The sequence below is a fragment of the Martes martes genome, assembly GCF_963455335.1.
Source record: "Martes martes genome assembly, chromosome: 3".
Taxonomy (NCBI): Eukaryota; Metazoa; Chordata; class Mammalia; order Carnivora; family Mustelidae; genus Martes; species Martes martes.
Window position 1 is genome coordinate 191,492,229 of NC_137890.1, and position 25,632 is coordinate 191,517,860.

The window sequence follows — 25,632 nt, forward strand, 5'->3', positions numbered from 1 at the left end:
GAATTGTGCCTCAACATAGTAGCTTTGTACTAAACTCTAAAATTATTTTTAGTTGTGTAGAAGATAAATTACGTGCGATTTCTGAAAAAGCTTTGTCAGGCTCTACCAAACTAGTTTAATCGTGAAAAATTAAATTTTCTTTAATGATCTCCTCTTTTGAGTGTTTAATATAAAATCACATTTGCTCAGTCATGAACTTGGCTCTTAGATTTTAAGGGTGGTTTTTAGAATTTTAAATTATTGTATGTAAGTATAATTTCAGCCTTCCTTTAGTTTTTGGCATTTAAATCATTTAAAAATTAAAAATTATCAGTGGAATTATACCTCTTTTAATTAAAATGAAGCAAAGATAATGAATTTCCTCCCTAAAAATCTGAACATATCTTACTGCATTGTGGCACTGATATATACACATAATTAATCTGTGTTAGTTTTATAAACAGAGACCAAAATGCTACTTCTCTTGCTTTAACACTTCAATAATATGATGTAATGGTGTAATTATTATTCATATAACAATATCCTCACATTATAATATGAATAAAAGGGAAATATTTCTTATTCTCATTTTCCTTTAAAGCCCTATTGGGGTTTCTAGGGAAATGTTGGAAAATGTAAAAGGGAACATGACTTCGGCTCAAAAATCACTGCTTAGAATTGCCTGAGCCTCTAGGAACTGTCAGTAACTCCCATCATTTAAATTCAGCTTACATGTGGGAAAGGCACCTGAGAGGTAAAACTGGCATACGAAAGGCAAAATCAAGAAGTTGTACCAATTAGAGAATAGAATGGAGAGTTTTCATTTAAAAATTTATTTCTACTGTTTAAGTGGAATGTGTCCTTCAATTTCATAAACCCAAAATTCAGCTTTTCTGTGATAATGAAATAATAAATTATGGAATTTATTCAAAATGAAAAAATGCTATTTATATTTAAAAATACTGCTGTTTATAATTTGGTAATCAAGGTAATTTTAGTTACAACAGATGCATTGAATGTTATCACTGGTGGTAAGTCTTTTTTCTATTTTAACAAAGTGGAAAAAATTAAGTCTGCCAAGAATTATTTTGTCATCTTACCTACTTCGGGAAAGAAAACCGAATACTAGATTGATATTAACTATAAAATTGGGGAAAAATGTATTCTAGATTCTGAAAAAAATCGGATTAAGGTCTGTATAAAAATGTGTAATTTTTTTTTCAGTTTTAGAGTAATTTAAATAAGTTTAGAACCAATATATATGGGTCATATTTAAGCTTAGAAGTCTCATTCTTTTTGTTGATACAATCTGATGTTTTAGGGATGCTCGTTTTATTTCAGATGATGCACAAGGAGGTTTCTATTCATACATGTTTATACTGTGTTTAATGTTTATACCATGCTTAATTTAAGTGGGATACTTTATGTATCTGTCAAAGAGATGTACTAGAGAGCTAGTGCTGAAGAAAATGGGAAACATGTATAGACTGGATACATCCTGTTATGTTGTGAAAAAATGAAAATACAAAAAAGGAAAATGCCTTAACAATTGCAGAATATATGTTGGTATAGAAAATAAATAGCAAAAAATTTGAAGGCAGATTTGGAGAAAATTAAAAGTAGATCTAGCGTTGTGTAGATGGGTAATGCAACCGAAATCTGAGGTGTGGAAAATTACGTCAAAATACATTTCCTTAGAATTTATTAATAGGATTAATTGGCATCTTATTATTCATCTTTCACTAGGTAAAGCTATAGTTGCAAATGACTTGAAAATCTCAGAGGCTTATAGCATCAATGGCATAATTCTTGCTCTCATGGCTTTCTCTCAAGTGTGGCTCTGCTCTAAATATCACTTCATTCTGGGATCGGTTGAAGGAACCACTCCTATTCTGGAATGTGTCTTTTTTTAATGCAAAGGGAAAGAGCAAGAAAGTAGAAATCCACATGATGGCTTTTATATAACTTCTCATTTCCATTCACATTTCAATGGCAAAAGCAAGTCGCAAGACCAACTGTGGTATCATGGAATTCAATGGAAATACGGCTACGGAAAAGAACATATGGTCCTTTTATCGGAAAGGGTAGAAAAACAATGGGAAAGAAATAAAACAATCTACTATAAGTCTCATATACCAATAGAGCAAACATACATCAGACGTCAATCACTTAACAATGACAGGCATGAGTCTTCATTAGCACTGAAATATCTGGTCTTTGCCTTGGAAATTAACAAAAATGAGTAAGGCAGCTCAGTAAAAGTAAAACTAATTTTAAAAAGGAATGCAAATTTTACATCATAGGATACATGACAATAAAAATGCAAATTAAAACTATATTGTCATAAGGTTCTTGAATTGTTCATGAAGCAATAAAATAAAGACGCACATTTTAATTCTTAAAGAAACACCAAAATAACCCCCCAAAATTAAGAGATAAGATAAAATGAATAAAATAGAATATTTGACTCTCCTAAATGAAACAAAAAGAAAAGAGAACAGAGAAACCCAAAAGGATTGGCCAAACATGAATCAAGCGCCGGGATGATAGACTTAGAACCAAACACATCAATAAGTGCATTAGAATGAATGGACTAAGCACCCTGATTAAATGCAGACATCTTCAGACTGAATAGAAAAAATCAAGATCCATCTCTGTTGTTTTCAAGAAACGCCCTTTAAACATGTTAACAAACGTCTTGGGTATAGAAACGATAAGCAAACAAAAGCTGGTATGGCTACGTAAATATCAGAACAAAGTTGACTTCAAGATGAACAGTGTTACCAGAGATTAAAAGGGGCATTTCATAATGATAAAAAGGTCACTTCTTTAAGAAGACATAAGACTAATGTTTATATACCTAATATCAAAGCTTCTAAATACAGGACAGAACCAAAGAACAAAGCAAAGGAGAACCAGAAACAATTTTACAATCATTGACAGAGATTTTTAAAACTCCTTTCTCAGGAAAAGATAGAATGATTAAACAAAAGCTCATTGCAATTATGGATGATTTGAACAATACTAACCATCAACTTAAGCTCATTAACATTTATAGAAACTTACTCCTCAAAAGAGGTTACAACTTCTAAGATGTATATGGAATATTCAAAAATATAGACCAGGTTCTAGCTATAAAACAAGTTACAATAAATTTCAAAGGGTTTAAATTAAACAGATTATGTTCTTTATCCAGGATAGAATTATTAAACATGAATAAAAATAATATAACTTGAAAAACTCTCAAATAGTTGGAAGTTAAAAACCTACTTACAAAATAATCCATGGGGGGCATCTGGGTGGCTCAGTGGGTTAAAGCCTCTGCCTTCGGCTCAGGTCATGATCCCAGGGTCCCAGGGTCGAGCCCCACATCGGGCTCTCTGCTCAGCGGGGAGCCTGCTTCCTCCTCTCTCTCTCTGCCTGCCTCTCTGCCTGCTTGTGATCTTTATCTGTCAAATAAATAAATAAAATCTTAAAAAAAATAATCCATGGGTCAGAGAAAAAACTCAAAATATATTACAATATATATTTTGAACATAAATACATGAAAACAATATATCCATATTCATAGGATACAGCTAAAACAGTCTTCAGAAGGAAATTTATAGATTTAAATGACTGTTTTAGGAAATAGGAAAAGTATAAAATCAATCTTCCATTTTAAGAAACTAGAAAAATAATAAATTAAACCCCAAGTATATGGCACAAAGGAAATTATAAATGTAAGAGCAGAAATCGATAAAATAGAAAATTTAAATAGCCTTGTATAAAGAAATCAAATAATAATACTACCATACTGATACTCGTTCATAAAACAAAGGAAGTGGAAACACTTCCGGCTCGTATCATGAGACAATTTTAAGCCTGATAGTAAGACCAAACAAGGACGATATAAGGAAAGAAAATTAGAGCCGGTATATCTTACGAACATAGATTTTTAAAAATTGAACAAAATATTGTCAAATGAAATCCAGCATTACATAAAAGGATTACATACTGTGATTAAGTTGGACTTATCACAAGAATGGGAGATTGGCTTACTGTAAGAAAATCAATCAACATTCTTCACTACAGTCATAGGTCATGAAAGAAACCTTACGTCCGTAGGGGAAAAACAGAGATAGAAGCTCGACCTCTACTTCACATCATCGGACAGTTTTCACATCTGACAGAAATTGATACCCAAAATATATTGAAAATTCCTGAAACTTGAGAATAAAAAGAGAAACAAGAATAATTTTTACCTTGAAACCCAGTTATACCACTGCTAAATATTTGTCCAAAAGATATAAAAACTAATATGCACAAAAAGTCTTTCACAGGAATACTTACGGCAGCTTTATTAGTCAATACACAGGTATTTTTTCCAGCTAGTAACTAAAAGCAACCCTCTTTCACCAAGAAAATGGATAAATAAGCTGATATATTCATTCCTTTCAAGGCCAAGGAGTACAGAGAAACTCCTGATCCACATAATCCCCTGAATTAATCTCAAAAGCTCTGATGCTGAGTGAAAAAGGTGGGCACCATCATGAAGCATTGTGGGAGTCCGTTGACGTGATATTCTGAAGAAGGTCCAACAAGTCTGGGGCAAAATCAGATCACGGGTCCGTCCGTACAGAGACAGAGCAGCGGTAGGACACAGAGGACTCTCCTGGGACGGTAGAATCGTTCCCTGTCTTGATAGGCATCCTTCAGAATAGACTGAAAGATACACTTAAGACCTGAACATTTCAATGAATACAAATCCTACTACAATTTCTAACAAAACAAATGGCATTGAATAACTGAACACTGTATTTCACTGTGTTTTCACAAACATCGTAACATGGGTTAGGATATTATAAGAGGCCCAGGAGGCACTCTAGTGGGTCAGGAAGCGAATGGGGTCCCCTGGCACATCTGGTGTGAAGACCCATAGAGAGGGCCAGGACCAGGTGCTGATAAAGGAACTTGGGAAACCTCCAGATAAAACCACTGGGGCAAGGGAAGTTGAGAGAGAAGTAATTTGATTACCTCTTAATAATCCCCCAATCCAGAGTTTCAAAGGATTAAATCAATTCTAACTAAGGGCAGCGCATTTGATAAAACACGCTTTCAGGAGCTCTGCCCCTTTTACCCCTCAAATTTCCCTCAGTCACTTGCTAAAATCTAAGTTTCTATAGAATAACGGGAAATAATTATTTTACTTCCCAAAATAAAAGGATTAAAATGTAAATGCATAGTTGAAATAATACGTTAGGATACATGAATTTTATTCCTGTATAATCAGTGGATGAACACAAATGATTAAGAACCGACCCTTCTCATTTCTGATAACATAGAAAGAACAGGAAGAAGAAACAGTCCAACTCAATACTCATTTACTGAGCATCTACCGTGTGCTAAATCAGTCGTTTTCAAGCTTTTATGACTGTGACCTTTAGTAAGAAATGAAATTTATATTGCAGCTCTGTGTAGCTGTACATATGGGTAACTAAAACAGTGTTATAAAATAAAACCTATACTTGCTAAATGAGATGCACTCCGTGTTTTCTCTTCTAGTATATATTGTTTCATGTTTACAAAAACTCTAGTAAGTGACCCACTAACTCCATTTCATTACCCACTAATAAATTGTGAATTGTGGTTTGAAAAAAACGGTGCTATCCTCGCTACCCAGAATGTGGTCTGTGAACCTGCAGTGAAAGTGGGTGGGGGCTTATGAGAAAAGCATAACCTCAGGCCGCACCTCACACCTGCTGAATCAGAATCTGTATTTAGAGGCACCTGGGTGGCTCAGTGGGTTAAAGCCTCTGCCTTTGGCTCAGGTCATGATCCCAGGATCCTGGGATCGAGCCCCACATCTGGCTCTCTTCTCAGCGGGAACCTGCTTCCTCCTCTCTCTCTCTGCCTGCCTCTCTGCCTGCTTGTGATCTCTGTCTGTCAAATAAATAAATAAATAAATCTTTTTTTAAAAAAGAATCTGCATTTTAATCAGACCTCCAGGTGCTCCCCGTGCACAGTAACCTGTGCCAAACAATGCATGGAGAGAATGTTTGGGACAGACCCTTCTGGGTATCATTTAGGGCTGAGATTCTGACACAGGGATGGTCCCTCTTTTGGAATATACATATCCAAACATCAAGGTTACAATTCAGTATCTCCAAGGATATCCCAGGGCAGTTATGCTAAAAACTATAAGTAAATGAACAAACCAAATTTACCAGAGCTCCTGAGCCCCATTAAGAATCACTGGTCAACTCAGTTAAATGAAAACTATGTACTGATTTATTGCAAAGGTGCAAGCCCGTGCCTCAGGTAACGTGGAAAGATTTTACTTTAGTTTTCATTGTGGATGATGTCATAAAAAATCATCTTATTCCCGGAACGTTTATTGATGGAGGCATTGCTACTACTCCTTCTGAATTTGCCACTTCATCCACGTGGGAGAGTTTGCAGACATCTTGATTCTACCGACAACCGTCCGTTCGTTGAAACGTGATATGCCTTCCAGGAGAAATATTATCAGTTGCGCTGAGTTCGCACAACCCATTCCCTAGGGTTACTTCCAGTAGGTCCCTAACCAAGGATCTCTACTGCAAAAGAAAATGGGGTCGCCCCTAAGCGACTCTAACTGCTCATTAAGGACCTCCCAGTTGCGTTAGTATGTTTCCTGAGTGGTGGGAAGTTCAAGTCTGGAAGCTGCTAATCTTGCTAACACTAAAAGGCTCTCCCATTAGCAGCTTCTGCGTTGCATTAATAATAAGAAAGTAATAAAGAGACCGCAGCTGTTGAGTCCCTCCTGAGGAGAGGCCGCAGCTCCCTTCTTATCCCCACGGTCCACTCTAATGGGCCTGCCTGTATCAAAGTAATAGAGTGGATGATAAGTGCAGTCCATTCTATCAAAGTCGGAAGTTCCTTCTTTCTGGGGAGGAACGCCTTGTCTGAAGGTTCCCAAGTTTAAAACTATACAATCCGTACTTTTGCAGTGGAAGTTGATCTGTTTAATTCATAACTTTTTTGACATATAAGTGCAAACCATCAAGTACAGGGGGGAAAAACGTTGCTTTATAAAAAATAAATATTTCTACCCTGGAAAAACTAAAACAGAGAACTTCCTTAGATGCCTTCCTGTTTGTTTGTTTGTTTGTTTTTGTTTTTGTAAATTAAATCGCTTACCCGGCACAGACGTGAATTAAAGAAAATCAGGGAATAAAGACCTCTGCTTTTGTAAATATTAAAAACTGTCTTGCTAATAGACAAAGAAAAAATGAGGACAATATATTAAAATGAGATAAGTTGGATTGGATTTGTTCGTTTCAGGGTGCATGTTAATATATGTGTCTTTGTTAAAGATGTTACCTTGTTAGGACCTGTAAAGATTGGAGCTGATGCCATACTTAATAGCTTATATTCCTTTTCTATTGAAAATACCTAACCTTTGGCAAAATCTGTTTTTTTAAAGATTCTTTTGATTTAAACATCCATTTTGAAGTATACTATGTGTCCACAGAATATAATTATCTATTATAGTAGTTAGGTTGTTGCAATTTTTCATCTATAACCAAAACTATTTCTCCTTTCAACTACAGATTTTTTAATTGGGTAAATAGTAATGCTCAGATTTTCATTCCTTGGAGTCAACAAAATATTTGACTCCAACTTACACTATTGTGTCCTGATTTTGAAAAGTTAGTTTTATAATTAAGTTATATATTGCACATTCCTATATTTGTAATTTATAGGAGAAAAAAGATCAATATCAAAATATAATCATCAGTGAGAATATATATTTTTAAAATGAAATATATGTTCATAACCCTCCTAGAGGAAATCAGTATAATGGGCTCTGTACAATGTTTACACAAAATTCAAGAAATTACCTTATAAACCAACTGGAAGCAGTTTGCTAAAAACTTAAAATCCGTGTATTTTCATTCTAAGTGTGAAACATCTTGAGAAAAAAAGAAGACATATCTAATGTCAAGGCTGCCTATCTAAATATTTTTAATTATGCATAAAAGCCTTTGAATGAAAAAAAAATCTGTAATTTAGGAAAGAGAAGAAGCTAAGTATTCCTTATAAAATAAACACTAGATATTTCCTCTAGGCAAGTAACAATCTAAATCCCTTTTAATTAATAACTCTTTCATATGGTCTACTTACTAGCCAAGCGTTTTTGATGAATCCAGTAAACCCTCTTGTTTGTTGTTTCCCTTTGCTGGTTAAAAGCTGAAGTGTTTACCAGAAACCGACGGGTGGCATATTATTGCTACTGTTTTCCTTAAATTTAGGCAAGAAAGGAGGTAACTAAGACATTCTTTGAAGCCCCACAAAACAAACAGGTCTATTGGAAAAGTGGCAGCTTTGTTATAGAACAGTCTCAGAGTGTTGGTATTAAGCACACTTACCCGAATTCTGTTTACTTTCTCTTGTTCTCTAGTTCATGAAGGCTCGGGAGAAACCAGTCAGAAGGAGACGTCAACCTGTGATATTTGCCAGTTTGGTGCAGAATGTGATGAAGACGCCGAGGACGTCTGGTAACGTGTTCTTTCTATTCTTTAAACAAATTATAACAATTATTCCTTTCTTTTTACTCCATCAACCATTTCCTAACAGACCTTTTCAGCATCTTTTTCTTATCCGGTCCCGAAAGGGGGGGTGGGGGAACGAGGCCCATAATAACAGCAAGGAATTTCTGAAGCTGAATTAAGAGCCGGACTAGCCAGGCGACTGCTAAGAGCTTTACTTGAAAAGATACATTTAAGATACCGCTTAGACCTCCCAATACTATGAATGTGAAGAGATGGAAAGAGAGATCATATTTATCAGAACATCCCTCAAGAACCACAGTCGATAAACAACGGGTAGTTGTTAATCTGTTCTCTAATATGGCAGATCTGGGTAACTACAGAGACTTTATTTAAGGGTATGTGTGTATGCACACCCAGAGCTGAATTGGGGAGGCAGGAAAGCAAAGAATGGCTTCTGGGCTTCTCTCTGGATCAGCTTCTCTCTTCATCTAAGCAATACTCAGCTTCTTCTGAAAAGATATGCTGAACAAATAATGATGAATGAAATTCACTATTTTCCGTGAGTCCCAACATGTTAGTCCTCTAGGGCATCCACGTGTATTGGTCCTGCGCTGATCAAACCCAAAGGGAACAACCCAAAGTTCAGAGTGAGTTGTTCATGGCATGATAGTGGAAAGAGTGTATTGGTCCTGCCCCGATCATACCCAAAGGGTCCAACTGTGTACTTTTTCTTCTTGGTTACCTTCAAAATTACCCTAGGGGTAGATTCCACCATTATTTCACTTTGCAAAGAGGAAACCGAGTTTTGAGGTATTTAAGTGAAGGGCTGGAGTGAAGATAGGAGATGAAAGTAACAATTCAACCGAAGACGCAATCAAGATCATATTTCTCCTGCCATGTCTGGAATAATAAGACAGCCAGACCGCGGGCAGCTTAGATACAGTGACTCAAGACCTACAAGGTTAGAGCCGGTGGCAGGGTAGATGCCTGCATCAGGCAGTGGGAAAATGTCCAGGCAGGCAGTGTCACTGCTGGTATTCTAGCAAAGGTTCCGATCTATGGTATGAGGGCAGGTGGAATGAGGAGATATGGAAAAGGCTGGTGGCATCAGAAAGATTCGACAGTAGGTCGTAAGTCCCAGCCTTCAGAGAAAGAAACTCAACTACAACGGGATCAAGGAGAAGGGCAAAGCAGAACTGCAACGATCAAGGAACTCATTATCAATCAGGAAGACAGCGGCAGATACAGGCAAGACTAGATAGATACCCACTGGCGGAAGCTGGAGTAGAAAGCGAAGCTGGGTTACAAGGGCCTGGGACAAGCGTCTTGATCGCAGGAATAAATCACAAGGTCAGAATGAAACCAGCAGCAAGGCTGACTGGATGCTGAATCAGTTAGCTTTTGGCTAGGACATCTTGTACGCCCCCAGCCTGGAGACAAGATTAGTTCCAAAATGCGGAATAAAGCTGAACTTCCAGATGGGGGTAAGTGGCTATAGCTGTGAAGATTAGAGGGATGCAGGGGGCAGGGAGCCAAGAAGATCATTATACTTCCCAGGCAAGAATGAAAAGTTGTTAGCATTTAAATAAAATGTACTTAAAATGTCCGATGTAAGCAAGAAGGAATGGTGCTGCAAACGGCAAGTGTATTGATTTTCATTTACATAAATACCTTTGTATGTTAACATATTACAGTTAGTTATGACCATGAAGGGCAGATGGGAACAGCTGAAGGACACAAGAATAAAGCGATAAATGAAATTAAACAGACATGGGACGGGAGAGACTATAAAGTACGACAGGAAGCACTTGGGGAGGGATCTGAGTCCAGCACTAGTCCACTGAAGCCGGGGAGCCTTGATGTGCTGTTGATTTGGGATGAAGCCATCATCAGGTCCTCTCCCAGACATAAAACGCTGTGTATGCTGTGTGGCAACAAAGAGGACAACTCAGTCTTCAATTTTATTTTTTCCTTTGATACTAACTAACTTGCAATTGTACACATACAAATTTCCCCAATCTTGTATTATGAATCAATAACAAGATAAGAAATGCTACTATTATGTTACTGTTGTGTCTGCAATATTGGAACAAAGATGAAAAATTAATTCCTGATCTTTCTTGAACCCTGGCCAAAGAAATTAATATTTTATATTTCAGTACAAAAATTAAGTCTAGTTTTTCAAAAATGCTTATGTACTTTCTAGATGAAGTTAAATCTTTGTTAGAATTAAAACAAAACAGCTGATCATTACAATCATAATCAGTTGATCTTTTCATAGTTAGTTGAGTTTTTGAGTTACACAAGTCACACTGCCCACGGAAAAGGTAGGTAGATACACAATAGATTAGATAGGTAGGTAGATAGGTAGATAGATGAAAATGGAGGGAAAGGAGAAAGAATAATGATTAGAGGATGCCATTGATAAACCATGATCTTAAACACATTACGTTTGAATACCTTTGAGAGAACAGATGGTTTATAAGCTCATATAAGCCCCTCAGTTATAGTCTCTGATTTCATTTCAAGGCTCTTCCCTTGCCTTTTTCTCTTGTGGAGAGCATCAGGGCTCTAGGAATCAGAAGATCGTCTGGTTTTCTCAATACCGAAGAAACACCGTTGTTTCAGAAGATTCTTCGGTTACGGTTGTTGACCTAAGTGTAGGAAGGAATTGAGCTTCCAAAAGAAAGATTTAAAAGTCCACATGGGAGGTGGCTCACAACGCAGATATATCCGCCCTCGTATGGAGGCATCCCTGTACTTAGGACGGGCTTCAGACAAACGGGACACCTGTGCACAGAGATGTGAAAGCTTATTTATAGGGAAGGGGTTAAGAGGGGAAGGAAAGAAGGATTTAAAAGATTGTGTCTCTTGATGTCTAGACTAAAAAAATTCAAAACTAATATGTTTATACATCAAAGAGACTCTCAAATATATCCTGCCAAATATAATTTATAAGGGAAAAGAATGGCTTATAAATAAGTCAAACATAATAAAATTGACTCATTGCAGAGTAATAAAGCCCCATCTGATAGCACTGGGAATACCAACATATGATTTCAACAGATACTTCTGATACTTGGTTAGTTTTAGAAACAGCTCTTTATTCCCTTAATTATCTTACCTGATAAATTATTTCAGTGAGTCCAAAGTAGGTCAATGGTAACTCTCTTTGCACTGGGAGCTACTCCTAAGAAGTAATTAGCCTAGAACTTTCTGTTGGTCCTGTCAGTCAGAAATAGTTCAGAGCCCCAGGGTTGATGCTTGATTTAATATAAGAAAAAAGCAAGCTGATAGCTGGGTCTGATCACAGGAATGACTGGGTAGGAAATTGGCTGCATGCCTAACATTTCCAGGGTGTCAGGCTAGATCGAGGAAGGGCGCACAGGTGTGAAAGCAGATGTGGCTCGTGACAAATGATATAAAGGGACAATTTAAATTATGTGTATCTGCTTCACATGTAAGCTCGATAGCTCCTGTTCCCACTTTAACTTTGCTTTTGTATCACTCCCTACATGCTGCTCAGGCTCCATTAGCAAAATCATATTGGCTAAAATGCTATTAATTCCTCAGTAGCTGTTCATTTTATCTTTGAAAGCATTAATCACGTTTTCCAGTCTCACTGCAGCACATCCTCGAGTTAGGCTGCAACAGGAAGAAAGGGAAAGAAAAACAAAGTAGCTGCAGTAAAATGAGTTCAGAAAAACTGAAGGAGCTTCCGTGTTTTCCTTTATTTCACGGACGTTCCGTCACTGAGACGGGGTGTGGGCTTTGGCATTCCTTTTGCGAGCGTCTCTTACAAAGACGGTTTAGTTCGAAGTCTTTAACATCTTGCGTCTTTGATCTGAGAAGCCTCCTTGTCACTAGGAAGACTGTGGCTGGCGTCGTTCCCACTCTTAATGCATTTTGGACTGTGGAGAATCATGAATATTTGAAGCAGGACAATGGCCGTGGTGATCGCCGGGGCTAGACTCCACCGTACATTGCAGCAAATTAGGCATCAGGTCCTGCTGACTTTAGTGCTTTTGGATTATGAGCTTGATAGGGAAGATTAAGACACCTCTGAGGAGAACACAGAAAATGATTTCTTTTAGAACTACTACCAGTCAACAATTGAACAGAAGGACTGTGTTGCATTTGGAAAGTTTCCAGTTGTTTTCTACCAAGTAAAAAGAAGATTGGTTAGGATCGGACGTGGGATCTCTACAGAAGAGGACGCTGATTAGTCACAAAATCTTAGAGATCCCAGAGCCCATTCAGTCTTCCCTGAGGGTAAATGCCTTTCGTGGAAATCCTTTGCTCTCTTGCCCCCGGAACTATAAATGTGCTTACTTAATTAGGGCTGACTTCTAACAGGTGTTTACTCATGGAGAAAATAAAAACACTCACACAATAAGAAACATAGGTCTGTTCTTGAAAATCCAAGGTTTTTGTTGTATGTAAAGATGGCTTCATGAGAAAACCTTTTTGATTTCGAGATTCCTGTCGTTGGGAGATCGCCTCCCTCAAACTGCCTCGTCTCCTCCACCATGGAAACAACGCGGTCACCTCCGAAAACTGCCATGGCATTTTCTTTTTGTATAGGTGGGTGGAGAAGTGAAGAGTAAAAACAAATCTTTTTTTTATTTTAATTTTTATTATTTTTTAAAGATTTTATTTATTTATTTGCCAGAGAGAGAGAGAGAGAGCACAAGCAGGGGGAGAGGCAGGCAGAGGGAGAGGTGCAGGGAACCCTATGTGGGGCTCAATCCCAGGATTGACCTGAGCCGAAGCAGATGTTTACCTGACTGAGCCACCCAGGCACCCCTTTTATTTTTTTTAAGATTGTATTTATTTATAAGACAAATCTCCTTTCTCTTTTATGCCTCCATTTGCCCAGAAAATTTTTCCGGACACGGAAATATGCAGCTCTTGATTTGGGGTAACACATATATTTCCATTCCCACCATTTCAAGGGAAAATGCTGATATTTTTAGCTAATCCATAACCAACTGTAAAAGTTTTATTTTATTTCCTTCTTTTATGTATTCCTCTACTTATCCTACTGAATCAAGGGGATAAAAATCTTGTATGTTTTTTTTTTTAAATTCCACACAATGAAATTAGATTCAGAATGCAATTAGAGTTAAGACTAGCATTTGGTACATGATCTCTACAAAGATCTGTGCAGACAAACACCTTATCTGTGACCCAGACTTCCTTCTATAGTGGCCGCCAGTAAGTAGACAAATCCACAAATAGAATCTGAACACTTTAAGGGTCACTTTGAAAGGCAAACGAAAAACAGTGCATTTCAAATGCACAAAAATCAGTCTCAAAAAACAAACGACAAGTAAACAACTAACCCACCCTCCAAAAATGGAACATTACACGTAATGTAAAACTTGAAAGTTTTACACTACAAACTTAATGTAAAAACTTAAGTAAAACTTAAAAAATAAAATCAAAATTTGAAAACAAACCATGGTCTTGAAAACGAAGGCTTATCTCAGGTCTTCTGTGATGTTGGGTTCCTTGAAAAGGGATTGGATTATCACCTAAATTCTGAAGCCTTTTGAATTTTTCTCAGTAGCTATACCACAACTGTGCTATCACACAGGGATTAACAAAACTTAATTAGGGTGTGACAGATAACACACATAGTCTGGGGCGGACTGCCTGGAAACACAGTACGGCAGTAACGTAGTCTCAAGTTCACGTATGTTGTCCATGTTTTTATACTTTTTATTTAGCTCATGCAATATAAATCATGGAACTTACATTTTATATAAAAATAATGAAATACTGTGAAGACAGAACAAAGGAAACAAAATCCCCAAGTACATATTGTGTTTCTACCACTAACTTAACAGTTTTTGTTGCTTGTTTCTCTTTTGACTTGTTTGAATCTCCTAACGAGGTGTTGCCTGACTTCTGGTGCTCGCTCACCAAATGCTCACTCTCAACTCCCTCTTGACTTTTCTTTCTTTTTTTTTTTTTTTAAGATTTTATTTATTTATTTGAGAAAGTGAGAACAAGCAGGGGGGAAGAGGCAGAGGGGGAGAGAGAGAAGCAGGACTCGATTCCAGGACCCGGTGGGCATAACCTGAGCCGAAGGCAGACACTTAACCACGAGCCCCCCAAGCGCCCCTGAGTCTGAGTTTCGAGTGTGCTCTACGAGTCAAAGAGTCCTGCTCCTCGGAATCCGAGAGCACCTGCTCTGGTTCCGCACCCCAGTGTTACACCCCAGTCTCAGAAATAAAACCATGAGTGCCCTAGTTCTCAAAACATCTGAACCTTCAAAAGTGTGTTTCTCATGTTGCAGGCACCCCTGGAATGTTTCCATTCGTGGAGCTATTTAATCCTTCTCATAATCTTGTGAAGTTAGATACACGAATAATTCCCATTTCATAAGGAAAGAAACTGAGGCACGGTAGTGAAGCAAAGTGGTTTGCCCGAAACCCAACAGCAGGTGGCGGTGCTGAGATTAGAACCGCCTCAGACTGACTCCGAACACCCCCACTCTGTCTTCTCAGATATTTAGCGACATACTGTGTGTGTGTGTGTGTGTGTGTAGCGCACATTTTGTGTATAAACACACATATACTGAAGTTCACATTTTTTTTCTTGACATAGAATATGAAAACCGAGACTTAAGTGATGAAACCATATTTGTACGATGGCTTCAGTGTATTTTCTTTTTCACTAGGTTTATCTACTTTATTTCCTTAGAAGCTGTGTGCTTTTCCTTTTGTGGTTGGTTTTGTTGTTGTTGTTGTTGTTTTCATGGAAGCATTGAATTATCCGTGGAAAATATCCTTATCCAACTAGATGAGGTTATTAGGTATAAGATGGCTAAGAACAGACCTATTGTCACCAAAACCTGGTTATTTTGAGCTGCTTCAACCTCAGGTAGCTGGTGTTGAGATGACAGCAGCAAGCCTGATTATGGACCAGAGGAACATTATTTATACAGTAACCACCAATAGGTTTCAGATCTGTTCTTTGCAGACGGGAGGCATGTAACACAACTGTTGGAGAAGAGCCACTTAAGAGCCCTCCCTCCTCTAGTGCCGGTGCGCCACTGTCAGCATCATTCCAAAGGGCGGAGAGCACCAAGGAGCCCCGCGGAGCACGGGCCTGTCCCGTGAGCCATCTGCCCAGTGAAGTTGTCCTTGGTATCTCTGAGAGTAGCCGGTGGGCTACATGCCCCTTTCTAAGTAGCAAAAGAGAGTTTCGTACAAATGCATGTTCTTACTGTAAGAATAGAAATTGTGATATGCAGAGAAAGAGGGAAAAATCACTAAATTAAAGGGCAACTAAAATGGCCCATATGCCAGTGGGTTTTTATCCCTGTCCTAGTGGCACCGCCCTGCTCTGTCTTTCTATTTGGCACTTAAACACACCATGTCAGGCCTTTTATTTCTAAATCTAATGTATCTTCTCGAAGGTTACATTAAAACCGATTTTTTTTCTAATTATAAAAGTGGTACACAAAGAATTTGAAAAAAAAAACCTAGAAATATAAAAACTCCATTAAGATATCATCCCATCATCCCATCATCCCACTGTTCCAAAATAACCACTGTAAAAGGTATATTCCCCCCACATCTGTGTTTATGTAAGTGTGCACACACTTGTCTGTACATGTTCTTGATGAAAATCAAATCATGTTTTACTCATCAACAGACCCTCCCTCCTAAAAATTTTACTTAACGTTAAGGCTGAGTTTGGAGATTGTGGGGAATGCTAATCAAATCGATGAAAAATATATTCAGATTTGAACATGATTTCTGTGGCCCATGTTCTAATTATCCTTTTAAAATTTATGCACTTCTCAAGACATAGAATTGAGAGTACTGTCCTAACATTTTTGATCTAAAAAATTTACCAAAACCCCAATCCCTCCTAAGTCTACATTAGACATTTTTCTTGGTTAACTGCAAGAGACTAGATAGTATGTGTACTGCGAGCATTTCATTGTTTGTATCCAGAGCATTCATAATAAATAGCTTTCTGAGGTATAAGCATTATTTACAGAGAAACTGTCCTCCCAAAGGTGTTTTAAATTGGGTCGAAACTGTTGCTAGTCTTCAGTGGTTTACTTCCAAATAGTAATATATTGTATGTGTTGCTTCATCTAAACAACAAATCAGCTAGCCGTCGTGGCAGCCAACCTCGGTCTGTTCCAGACACATTCCCCTACAAACAGGATGTGTACTATCTAACAGTGATTGAGCAAACTGTACAATTACAGGCAACCCTCAATTAAATAATCAATATTATTGAAAATCGAATTGCTTATTTTAGTAAGAAAAAAAAAAGAAAGAACGAACGAACGACAGAAAAGAAAAGAAATGAAGGAAAAGGAAATCTGACTTTTCCAGGCGCCCAGTCGGTGCCAAGTAAAATGAGTCAGGAGCGGATCCATTCACCCCTTCATCACAAGCTATGAATGAGACATGAGAAATCAGGATGATGCACTTGGGACAGATGATCTTCTAGGGGTTGTCTACCACAGCTCTTTTTTTATTCATTGCAGTCTTTTCAAAGTCTTTGACATAGTAGTTTACTCTGTTCTCTGAGCTCATTCTAAAATGAGCTTTCTACAGTCAAAATTTGCTCTCCGGGATGATAAAAGTAATGCTTAGACCACAACTATCTGCAGTGTCTATAAGCAGCTGCTATTAAAAGATGTGTTGTATACAAAACTTGGGGGAAATGCAAAAATAATAAATAAAATGTTAGCTTCCGATTAGCAAAAAAATAGTGATATATTTGTATAACAAACATAGATACCTACATAAACATAGTACTTTATTTTTAAGATTTATTTATTTATGAGAGAGTGGGGGGAGGGGCAGAGGAAGACGATCCTCAGGCAGATTCCCTACTGAGTGCAGAACCCAGTGTGGGGCTTGATCCCTGGACACTGACATCATGACCTGAGCTGAAACCAAGAATCCAGCACTCAACTGACTGAGCCACCCAGATGCCCCATAAATGTAGTACTGTAAAACATGGACGTATAATGTTGAATTGTCAATGATGACAAAGAAATAAAGTAATATATTTGATTGAAATATGCAGTTTAATTTTAGCTGATTATACTTTTCTTGAAAATAATAACTAAGCATTCGGGAGCACTCACTTTGTTCCCTGTGCTCATCTGAGGTCTTTGTGTTTATTAAGAGACGTAATCTTCACAAAACTAAAAGTTAGGTATAATTAGCATTCCAGTTTTAAATATGATGAAAATGAAGCACAAAGGTGTTAAGTAACTCATCTGAATTTACTTAGCTGTTAAGGTTCAAAGTCAAAATTTGAACTCATAGGCCACACTGATCTATTTTGTAAACTCTATGCCCCAGAAAACTGGGGCCACGCTGGAGAACTTGCGAGACTCAGAGGAGTCTTACATTTTTTACATCTTACAGAAAGAAACATATGTTTAATTAGGCTGGAAGTCCAGTGCATCCTCTACGGAAGCCAAGTGGGTCGTCTTATTTAATCCTTCACAGCCGTGCGGTAAGGTAGGCTGTAATTTTCCTGCCCTTAGAGAAAGGAGGAGACCAAGTTTTGGGTAGATCGATCACATGCAAATATATGTTTCTGGGTAGGGGCCATTCTTGAGTTCAACCTCCGATTTTTTTAAGGTAATTCCACGCTGCGCGCCCTCTTTATTGCGCAACGCTAAAGGGTAGGCGTCAAGGCAGAATCAAGGCGGTTAAGGAAACTGTCCTCAGGGGGAAGAAGGGCTTATGACGGAGACTGTGCGCAGTCGCCGGAGGCTGGACAAACGCCTGTGGCCAAAGGACGGAGGACTTCGTCGTCCAGTGCATTAGTCAGGGTGGCCCTGTTGCTGGTCGGAGAGTCCGCATCGCATCGATGGGAGTCTCCGTCCATGCGAGGAGGTTTACGTGGGGATCACGCTGAAACAGAGACGGCCAGAAGGAGAGTCGCAAGCGCGAAGCAGGTTATTAAGGCAGAAAGTACACTCTAGAGGTGGGGAGGGGGGTCAGCTTCCACAACGTGGAACGGGCCCTGGGTGGTTTTGGCACTGGATATTATTGGGTCTCTCTGGGCTGGGAGGAGCGGTGATGTACAGTGAGGGCTCTCGAATGAGGGGGGCTTCTGATCATTTGGACACTCTGCCCACAGGTTGGGAGGGGGAGTTTGGGGCCCTACAAGGTTCGTACCAGAATGCTCATGGCAGCCTTTCTTCATTCGGCGGGGGTGTTCCGGCAAGGCACGTGCGTTATAGTGAATCTAGGGGTTCCCCGGGGCAGAGATGGAGGAGGAGAGCCCAAGCTCTGTACCTGTGGCTCTTGACCTGCAAAGACCAAGACTCCAAGACTCCAAGGTCTTGGAAGACACAGGATCAGGACGTTGTATCCCTTGGCTTTTGATGCGTACCTTCTTTATCACGGTCCCTGCCTCCAGCTCTTGTCCCTCCCAGTCCCCTCAAGGACTTGGGGCTCTACCTTGGGGCATTCTTTCCACTGTTGAAGGCTAGCTTCTACCTAACAACACTAAATGTTATAACAGATAAGTGTCAAATTCTTAGAGGTATAACACACACACGCACAGACACACACACACACACACACACAAATTCTTCCTTTTTTCACAGTTCAAGCAAGTGTTCTTAATCAGAGAGTCTTCACATGGTCTTTTTGGAACTATATCTCTTTCCATATCATGGGCCTGCCCTTCCCTAAATCATTGAGGTTCTATTCCTTCATTTAATGGAAAGCAAAAGAGAAGAAAAGATCATACATGGGAATTTTGATCAGCCAGTCTTGGACATGGCATTTCTCACTTCCACATATATCCCTCTGGCCAGAATATTTGCTACATAGTAAAAACTAGCCTTAAGGGGAAAGAGCCCAGAAATAAAGTTTGATGAAGGCCCTAAAAGAGAAAGATTGGAATCAAGAAAGCTGCACAACGACAGTAGATATTTATGTAACATGTATGATGGGCCGTCCTCTGGCTGAGCCCTGACGATACTGTGTATGACACAAACAAAGTTCCAGCCCATAAAGAGCTTACATTTGGGGGAGGTTCTCATCCAAGATGGCGGCATAGACATGCTAAGAAGAGAAGAGACGGCGGTCAGGGCAACAAGTGATAAAGAAATAAAAGAGTAAACAAGCAAGATACTTTCAGATAATCGATGTTCTGAAAATCAGGGTCCTGGGAAAAGGAGATACTACTTAAGATTGCCTCTCTGAGATTGCCGCTGACGTCAAATAGGGGGCAAGATCCAACCTCACAAAAATCTGTAGAAGCGGAATTCTGAGCAATGAGAACTTGTCCAAAGGCACAAGAGTGCAGATGAGCTCGGTGTGCTGAAGGAACCGGTTGTTAGTGCAGCCAGAGCCAGAAAATTAAAAAGAAAGTGTTAGATGAAGCTGAAAGGGGGCCTGACCATGAAGCTTCTAGCGCTCTTGGTGACAAGTGTTGATTTTATCTAAGTATACTGAGACGCCGTCAGACATGTTAATCTGGGAGTGATGATGTGATTCAGGCCATCATCAGGCCACCATCAGGCATCCTGCATCATCATCCTGCCTCTCCCTCCTTAACTCTACTAGACCACTCCAAAACAAAGTCGTTGCCCCCTTCTCCCATGTCCCACGGCACTTTCCCTCGTTTCCGTCTTTTCAGTCCCTGGTTATCTGGGAGTGTGGTTACGTGATTTCCATAACTGAGAAGGAACCTCCCAGAGAGCAGAGACTCGTATGTCATTTGTGGCTCCCTCAGTAATAAGCATGTTCCAAGAAAGCACTTAGGACCTGAGTAAGTACATGAGTACATGAATGATGAATAAATAAGTGAAGGGGAAAAAAAAAAAAAAAAACAGTTAAAGGGCTGAAGAGCAATATCCCCCGGTGTTTGGAGCCTGGGATGTGCTTTTCACTTTCACTATGTCACGTGATCCGCAGGAGCTCAACGGGTGCACGTGGAGAGTTTGGTAATGGTACAATCATGAGAAGCAAGAGATTAGAAAAGGAGTTAAAGGGAAATTGAGATTTTTGATGCTGAGCCCTGGGGAAGAATCATGGGAACGGGGATCGGGGGTAGAGTGATCTGGAGCCTGAGGAAGGTGATGAGAAAAAGGCACCTTCTGATTCTGCTGATAAGAGGCAGAAACACGTGGCATGGCCCGTAGGCCAATGACTAACGGTTAAGCTGTGTGGTGCCAACAGAAAGCTGCAGGAATTCGGAGACGTCTAAGTAGGAGGAGAATTTGGGAACAAACAATGAACATAGACACTGGACTAGCAGCATGTTAGGCCGTCGGGTAAAAAGACACAAAATGTTTATGAAAAATAATGTGACGTTAGGAAAAAAGGGCAAACTACATAAAAGAAAATGGAACGATATCAGGATGTGTTAATTAAGAGACAAGAAATCAGAACTGGACCAAAGAAGAAGAAATGCCGGAGCCGTTGTCCTCCATTTGCTTCATTAAAAGATAAAAATACCACCTGTTGCTCACGAGATATTTTTGATGCCCCAGACCCAGAGTAGGGAAATCAGGACGATGCTATAGGGCTGGACTTCCTGGCTCTCTTGAGGTTCGGATAACTCACGTGTCCAGTTCAGCCCCTTGACCAGTGACTGCGCCTTCGATGACCAGTACGAAACTCTGCAAGTTCGTTCCTTCTTCCGGCACAGTAACGGGCAGTGTTCAAGCAGGCGACCGCGTTATCATCCTGGGCCCTTGGGTGAAACATCACATGGACAAGAAATAGATCTTTGTTGCCGTAAGCCACTGAGACGTTGAGGTAGGATGTTTATTACTACCACACAGCATTTTATCCTGACGGATAAACTTGACATCAGTGAGAAAACATAGATGTGGAGTGAGAGTCACCCTTGAGATAGGAAACAGTGGAGAAATTAAGGGTCATTAAAGAAGATGGAGACTCAAAACTGGCAAGTGATACTTACTGCTGTGGTCTGAACATTTGTCTCCCTCCGAAGTCATATGTTGAAGCCGACCTCCAAGGTGATGGTAATAGTGCGGGAGCCTCCGGTAGGTGATCAGGTCATGAGAGTGGAGACTTGATGACAGAGATTCGTGTCCTTTTAAAAAAGAACTCGGAATGCTAGCACACCCCTTCTGCCTGGCAAGGTTATAGCAAAAAGACAGCTCTCCTTGAGGAAGTGGGCACCACTGGACACTGGTGCCTTGATCTCGGACTGCTCAAGAACTGTGGGAAAGTAATTTGTTTTTTATCAGCTTACCCAGTTTATAGTATTTTTATTATAGCAGCCCAAATGGTTCAAAACATTGGCCCAGCTTCCCACATGCTTAGCCCCAAAGGCCTTGCAGGAGGGCAGCCCTGAAAACTTAACAGATATATCCACGTGCCCATCTGTGCCCACCCAGTGAGATACAGCAAGCCCACCTCCTTTAGGGGACTGGTGAAGTCCCCCAACTGCCAGCTGTGTCCCCTCCTTGCCTCCTCTCCAGGCCTAACATGAATTAGGTTGGCTTGCCAAGGACCAGGAAGCTGATAGGACAGTTAATGGTGCTTCCAGATCTCCAGCACCGTAGCACCTGTGAACAAGGAGGAAAAAGCACTGGAGATAAAAGCAGAATCAGAAGCATAAAATAGGACAACCGTCTATAAACAGAGAGAGCACAATGCCTGCTTGGCTTCTGATAGAAGGGTATGTTTAGAGAGATAAAACCAAGCTTACAAGAATAAAACAGAAATTAATTTTCCATGTGAGGCCAACAAATGTAGAGACTTGTCAATGGAAAAGAAAACAAGCAAACAAACAAAAAAGAGAGATAAACTCATGTTTCTTCCTATAATGTGCAACATACACATGGTTTTTTTCCCACGCAGGGATGAAGAAGGAAGAAGACGGGGAAACGAATCTTTTTTTAGCTCAATCTTTGACTATTTGTAGTGACCTAATTTTAAATTTGAGGAATTTTACTTAAACTGTATCTGAGAAAACGATATTCATTGGCCATGAGCCAAGAATTCAAATCCTGCTGGTCATATTTTAATAGATAAAAGCAAGCTTTCACGGATGGATAGATGGGCAATTGTATGGATAGGCATATACCACATAGATAGACGGGTGATCGATAGAGAGATAGACAGACAGATAGAGAGGGACAGATCAGTGTCTTGAGAGACCATAGACTGTGTAAAACGAACAGAGGACTTTTGTGCTAAAATCAGTCTACCTGAGAGCTCAGATGCTGAAGTCAGACTGAGCTTGAATTCTGGTGTTGCCACTTACTTCTGGTGGCCTTAGGCAATCTCCTTAGCTTTCCTGCCTCTCGGTGTTTTCATCCATGTAAAGCAAATTGGAACATTTATTATATAAGGATGTTACAAAGGTGTATAAGAATATTATTCGTTAACTTGAGCTCTGTTTGACTTTTTTATTCATAAACATATATCTCGAAAGTGTTTCTCTTCACCTGTATAATAATACCTGCTTGTTCAGACTGTGACTTGGAGAAAGATTAGTCGTTCTCCCATTATTGGTGACTTCTGTGATGGTGTCCTAACTTATCTCAGAAATTTATGTCTCCAGAGCAGCCTTTTAAATAGGCCTTGAATCCTAGCACTTCTTCTACCGAGGTGGGGGATAGGGAGGAAGTGAAGGCAATTGCACTGATTATGTGGGACTGAATAAATGAAGTGAATGCCTTGAATGATTTGTCATGCTTCAAAAAATAGTATAGATGTTAAGTAGATTAAAGAGTTTAAACCGTGAAAAATCATACCATCTCGAATTCTTAAGGAAGTTATTTTTTGTGGTTGTTCGAGAGGAAAAAAAGAGTTTAATTTACAATAGAAAGAAAATAGCAATTGTTCACACTATTGTTTATTGATTTTGTATTGAATCCAGTTCTAAATAGTTTACAAAGGTGATTATGTTTAATATGCAAAAAGATCCTATGAGGGTTGCTATCCTCACTTCGCCAGTGAGGAAACTGAGGCTTGCAGGGCCACGACAAACCCTCTGTGATACGTGACGGCGGGTGAGTGGATGAAGCAGGATCTCAGCGGAGGCAGTCTGGCCCCAGGGCCCAGGCTCCTCACTACCGCGCTAAATCGCCTCTCAAATGACCATCGTGCGTTAAATCCGGCCGGATGGGACCTTGGAGATCATATAATCCTGTCTCTTTGTATTATTGCCTGTAAATGTAAAGCAGAGGGAAGTTAAATGATCGGCCCAAGGTTATACACGTCCATCTTTTCCTCAACATAGGAACAGACTCTCGTTTAAAACTCATTTCTAGGATTTATACGAACTAATGGTGAAGTCATGACGTTTTTTAATTGAATGCTCCATAAAAGGACCATTTTCATCTTGTTTTTTCCATCTCCCGTCCGTGAACGAAATGTAAAGACATGTTGCAAAGCGAAGAGTCCTTACCTCCGCTAAGAGCCTGCTTTTTCATGGAAGGAGGAAAACCATCCTTATGCTGAGTCGGTTTCAGATGAAATAAGCATGTAGTCATTTTCTTTGTGAAGAACACCTCTGAGGCATTAAGGGAAAGGATGTCAGGACTGACCTTCTAAGTCACGTAACTTTCACTTACAGCCAACACATGACTTTAAGGAAAGTGTAATCCCTCCGACACGGCTGATAGTACACGTTCTCGAAGGTGCTCCAGGTACCTTACTACAGTTCCAGGGGAAACCAACGGGGCTAGCAGTGCTCTGCCTCCTCAACGGACCAAGTAATTTTGTTTCTAAATGTTAATTTTTTATTTGATCAATCTTTACCGTTGCTTTGTTCAGACTTTGGAAGAGATGTGTACAAGTATGTAGAGTTATCTGAATAATCTTCTGATTTTAAAGGTAGGAATGACTTTTCACAAAATTTGCAAAGGGGTCACTTCCACCTTTTACAAAGCCAGAAAGCAGGAACAACTCTAGATCCTTTTCTTGGAAAACTACATACACGGCTGAAAGCAATTTAAAATCTGTTAGAGGTGAAATTTCTGTTAAATGTTCTCTGCAACAGCTTATTCTGGTCTTCTACGTAAAGGCCGAGCTCCCTCACAAGTTCTGTGATGTTAGTTGAGTTACCTAAACTTTCTGAACCTCAGTGTCTCTATCTGTAAAGTGGGAGAGCTGTCTACACACGGGATGTTTATAAGTGTTAGATGCTAAGCCGTATAGAACATCTAGGGCAATCCTTGGTACTCAGTAAATATATTATCTTTGTGAGTTCAGCATCCAATTATAATACATTCATCTTGTCCTGAGGCTTCAATTGCTACCTTTAGGCATATGATAGACAAATATTTTGCAGCTCTGACTCCGATGGTCTGGGCGTTCATTTATTCATTTAACACATATTTATTACCCACTGTTTGTCATGCGTTGATCTAGGTGCTGGAGTTACAGAAGTGACCAAAACAAATAAAAAATGTTTCATTACTGAGCTTACTTTCTTTTAGGAAAACATGATACGTAAGTAAACATAAGTAGTTTATTAGAGATAAGTGCACAGGTTAAAAAAAGAGTGTGAAAGTAACATGGAACTTACTAAGACATATTGAACACGTGTTAAGGAAGTGGGGAGTGGATATTATAATTTTAGATAGTGCTCAAGGAAGGCTTTCATTAGAAGGCAACGTTTTAATAAAAGGACGAAGAATATAAGGAAACAAACCCTATAGTTAGCAGATCAATTCAGTCCTCTAGGATGACATACATTTATTGAGCGCCAACTCTGTGCTCAGTATTTTAGGTATCTCCTTCACTCCACATGTCCAAATGTAATCCATCGTCTCCCCCACCGAACCTATTACATCTGCCATGTTTCTGGCACCAACGTTTTTCTAAGCCCTCAAGTGAGCAATTAACTGGGTCACTGTTGATGCTTCCTTTCCGTCGCCCTGTCCGTACACACTGATGTCCGTCTACTCAGCTGCCAAGTCCTACAGAGTTTACTGCCACGGTTCTCTCACATCTGTTCTGTTCTCTTCTGTTTCTGTTGGTACCAGTATATTTCAGACCCACATTATCTCTACTTGGTCTGTTTTAATAGCCATCTACCTGTTGCCTCAAATCCAGTCCATGGGGATCGGTTCAATTTTCATAGACATCAATGGACTTGTCAGTTCATAGTTTCAATCTTCAACAGTTCACTGGCT

General features: G+C 39.5%; 1 protein-coding gene across 1 annotated transcript in view; it reads left to right on the forward strand.

The window, feature by feature from the left end:
* The window catches only part of TMEFF2 (transmembrane protein with EGF like and two follistatin like domains 2), a gene marked incomplete at both ends in the record, with an annotated part of 221,059 nt that overhangs the window by 116,060 nt on the left and 79,367 nt on the right, over window positions 1–25,632 (forward strand). Inside the window, one exon of the mRNA XM_080797869.1 lies at window positions 8,405–8,501. Coding sequence (XP_080653995.1) covers window positions 8,405–8,501 — 97 coding nt within the window. The remainder of the gene's footprint in view (window positions 1–8,404; window positions 8,502–25,632) is intronic.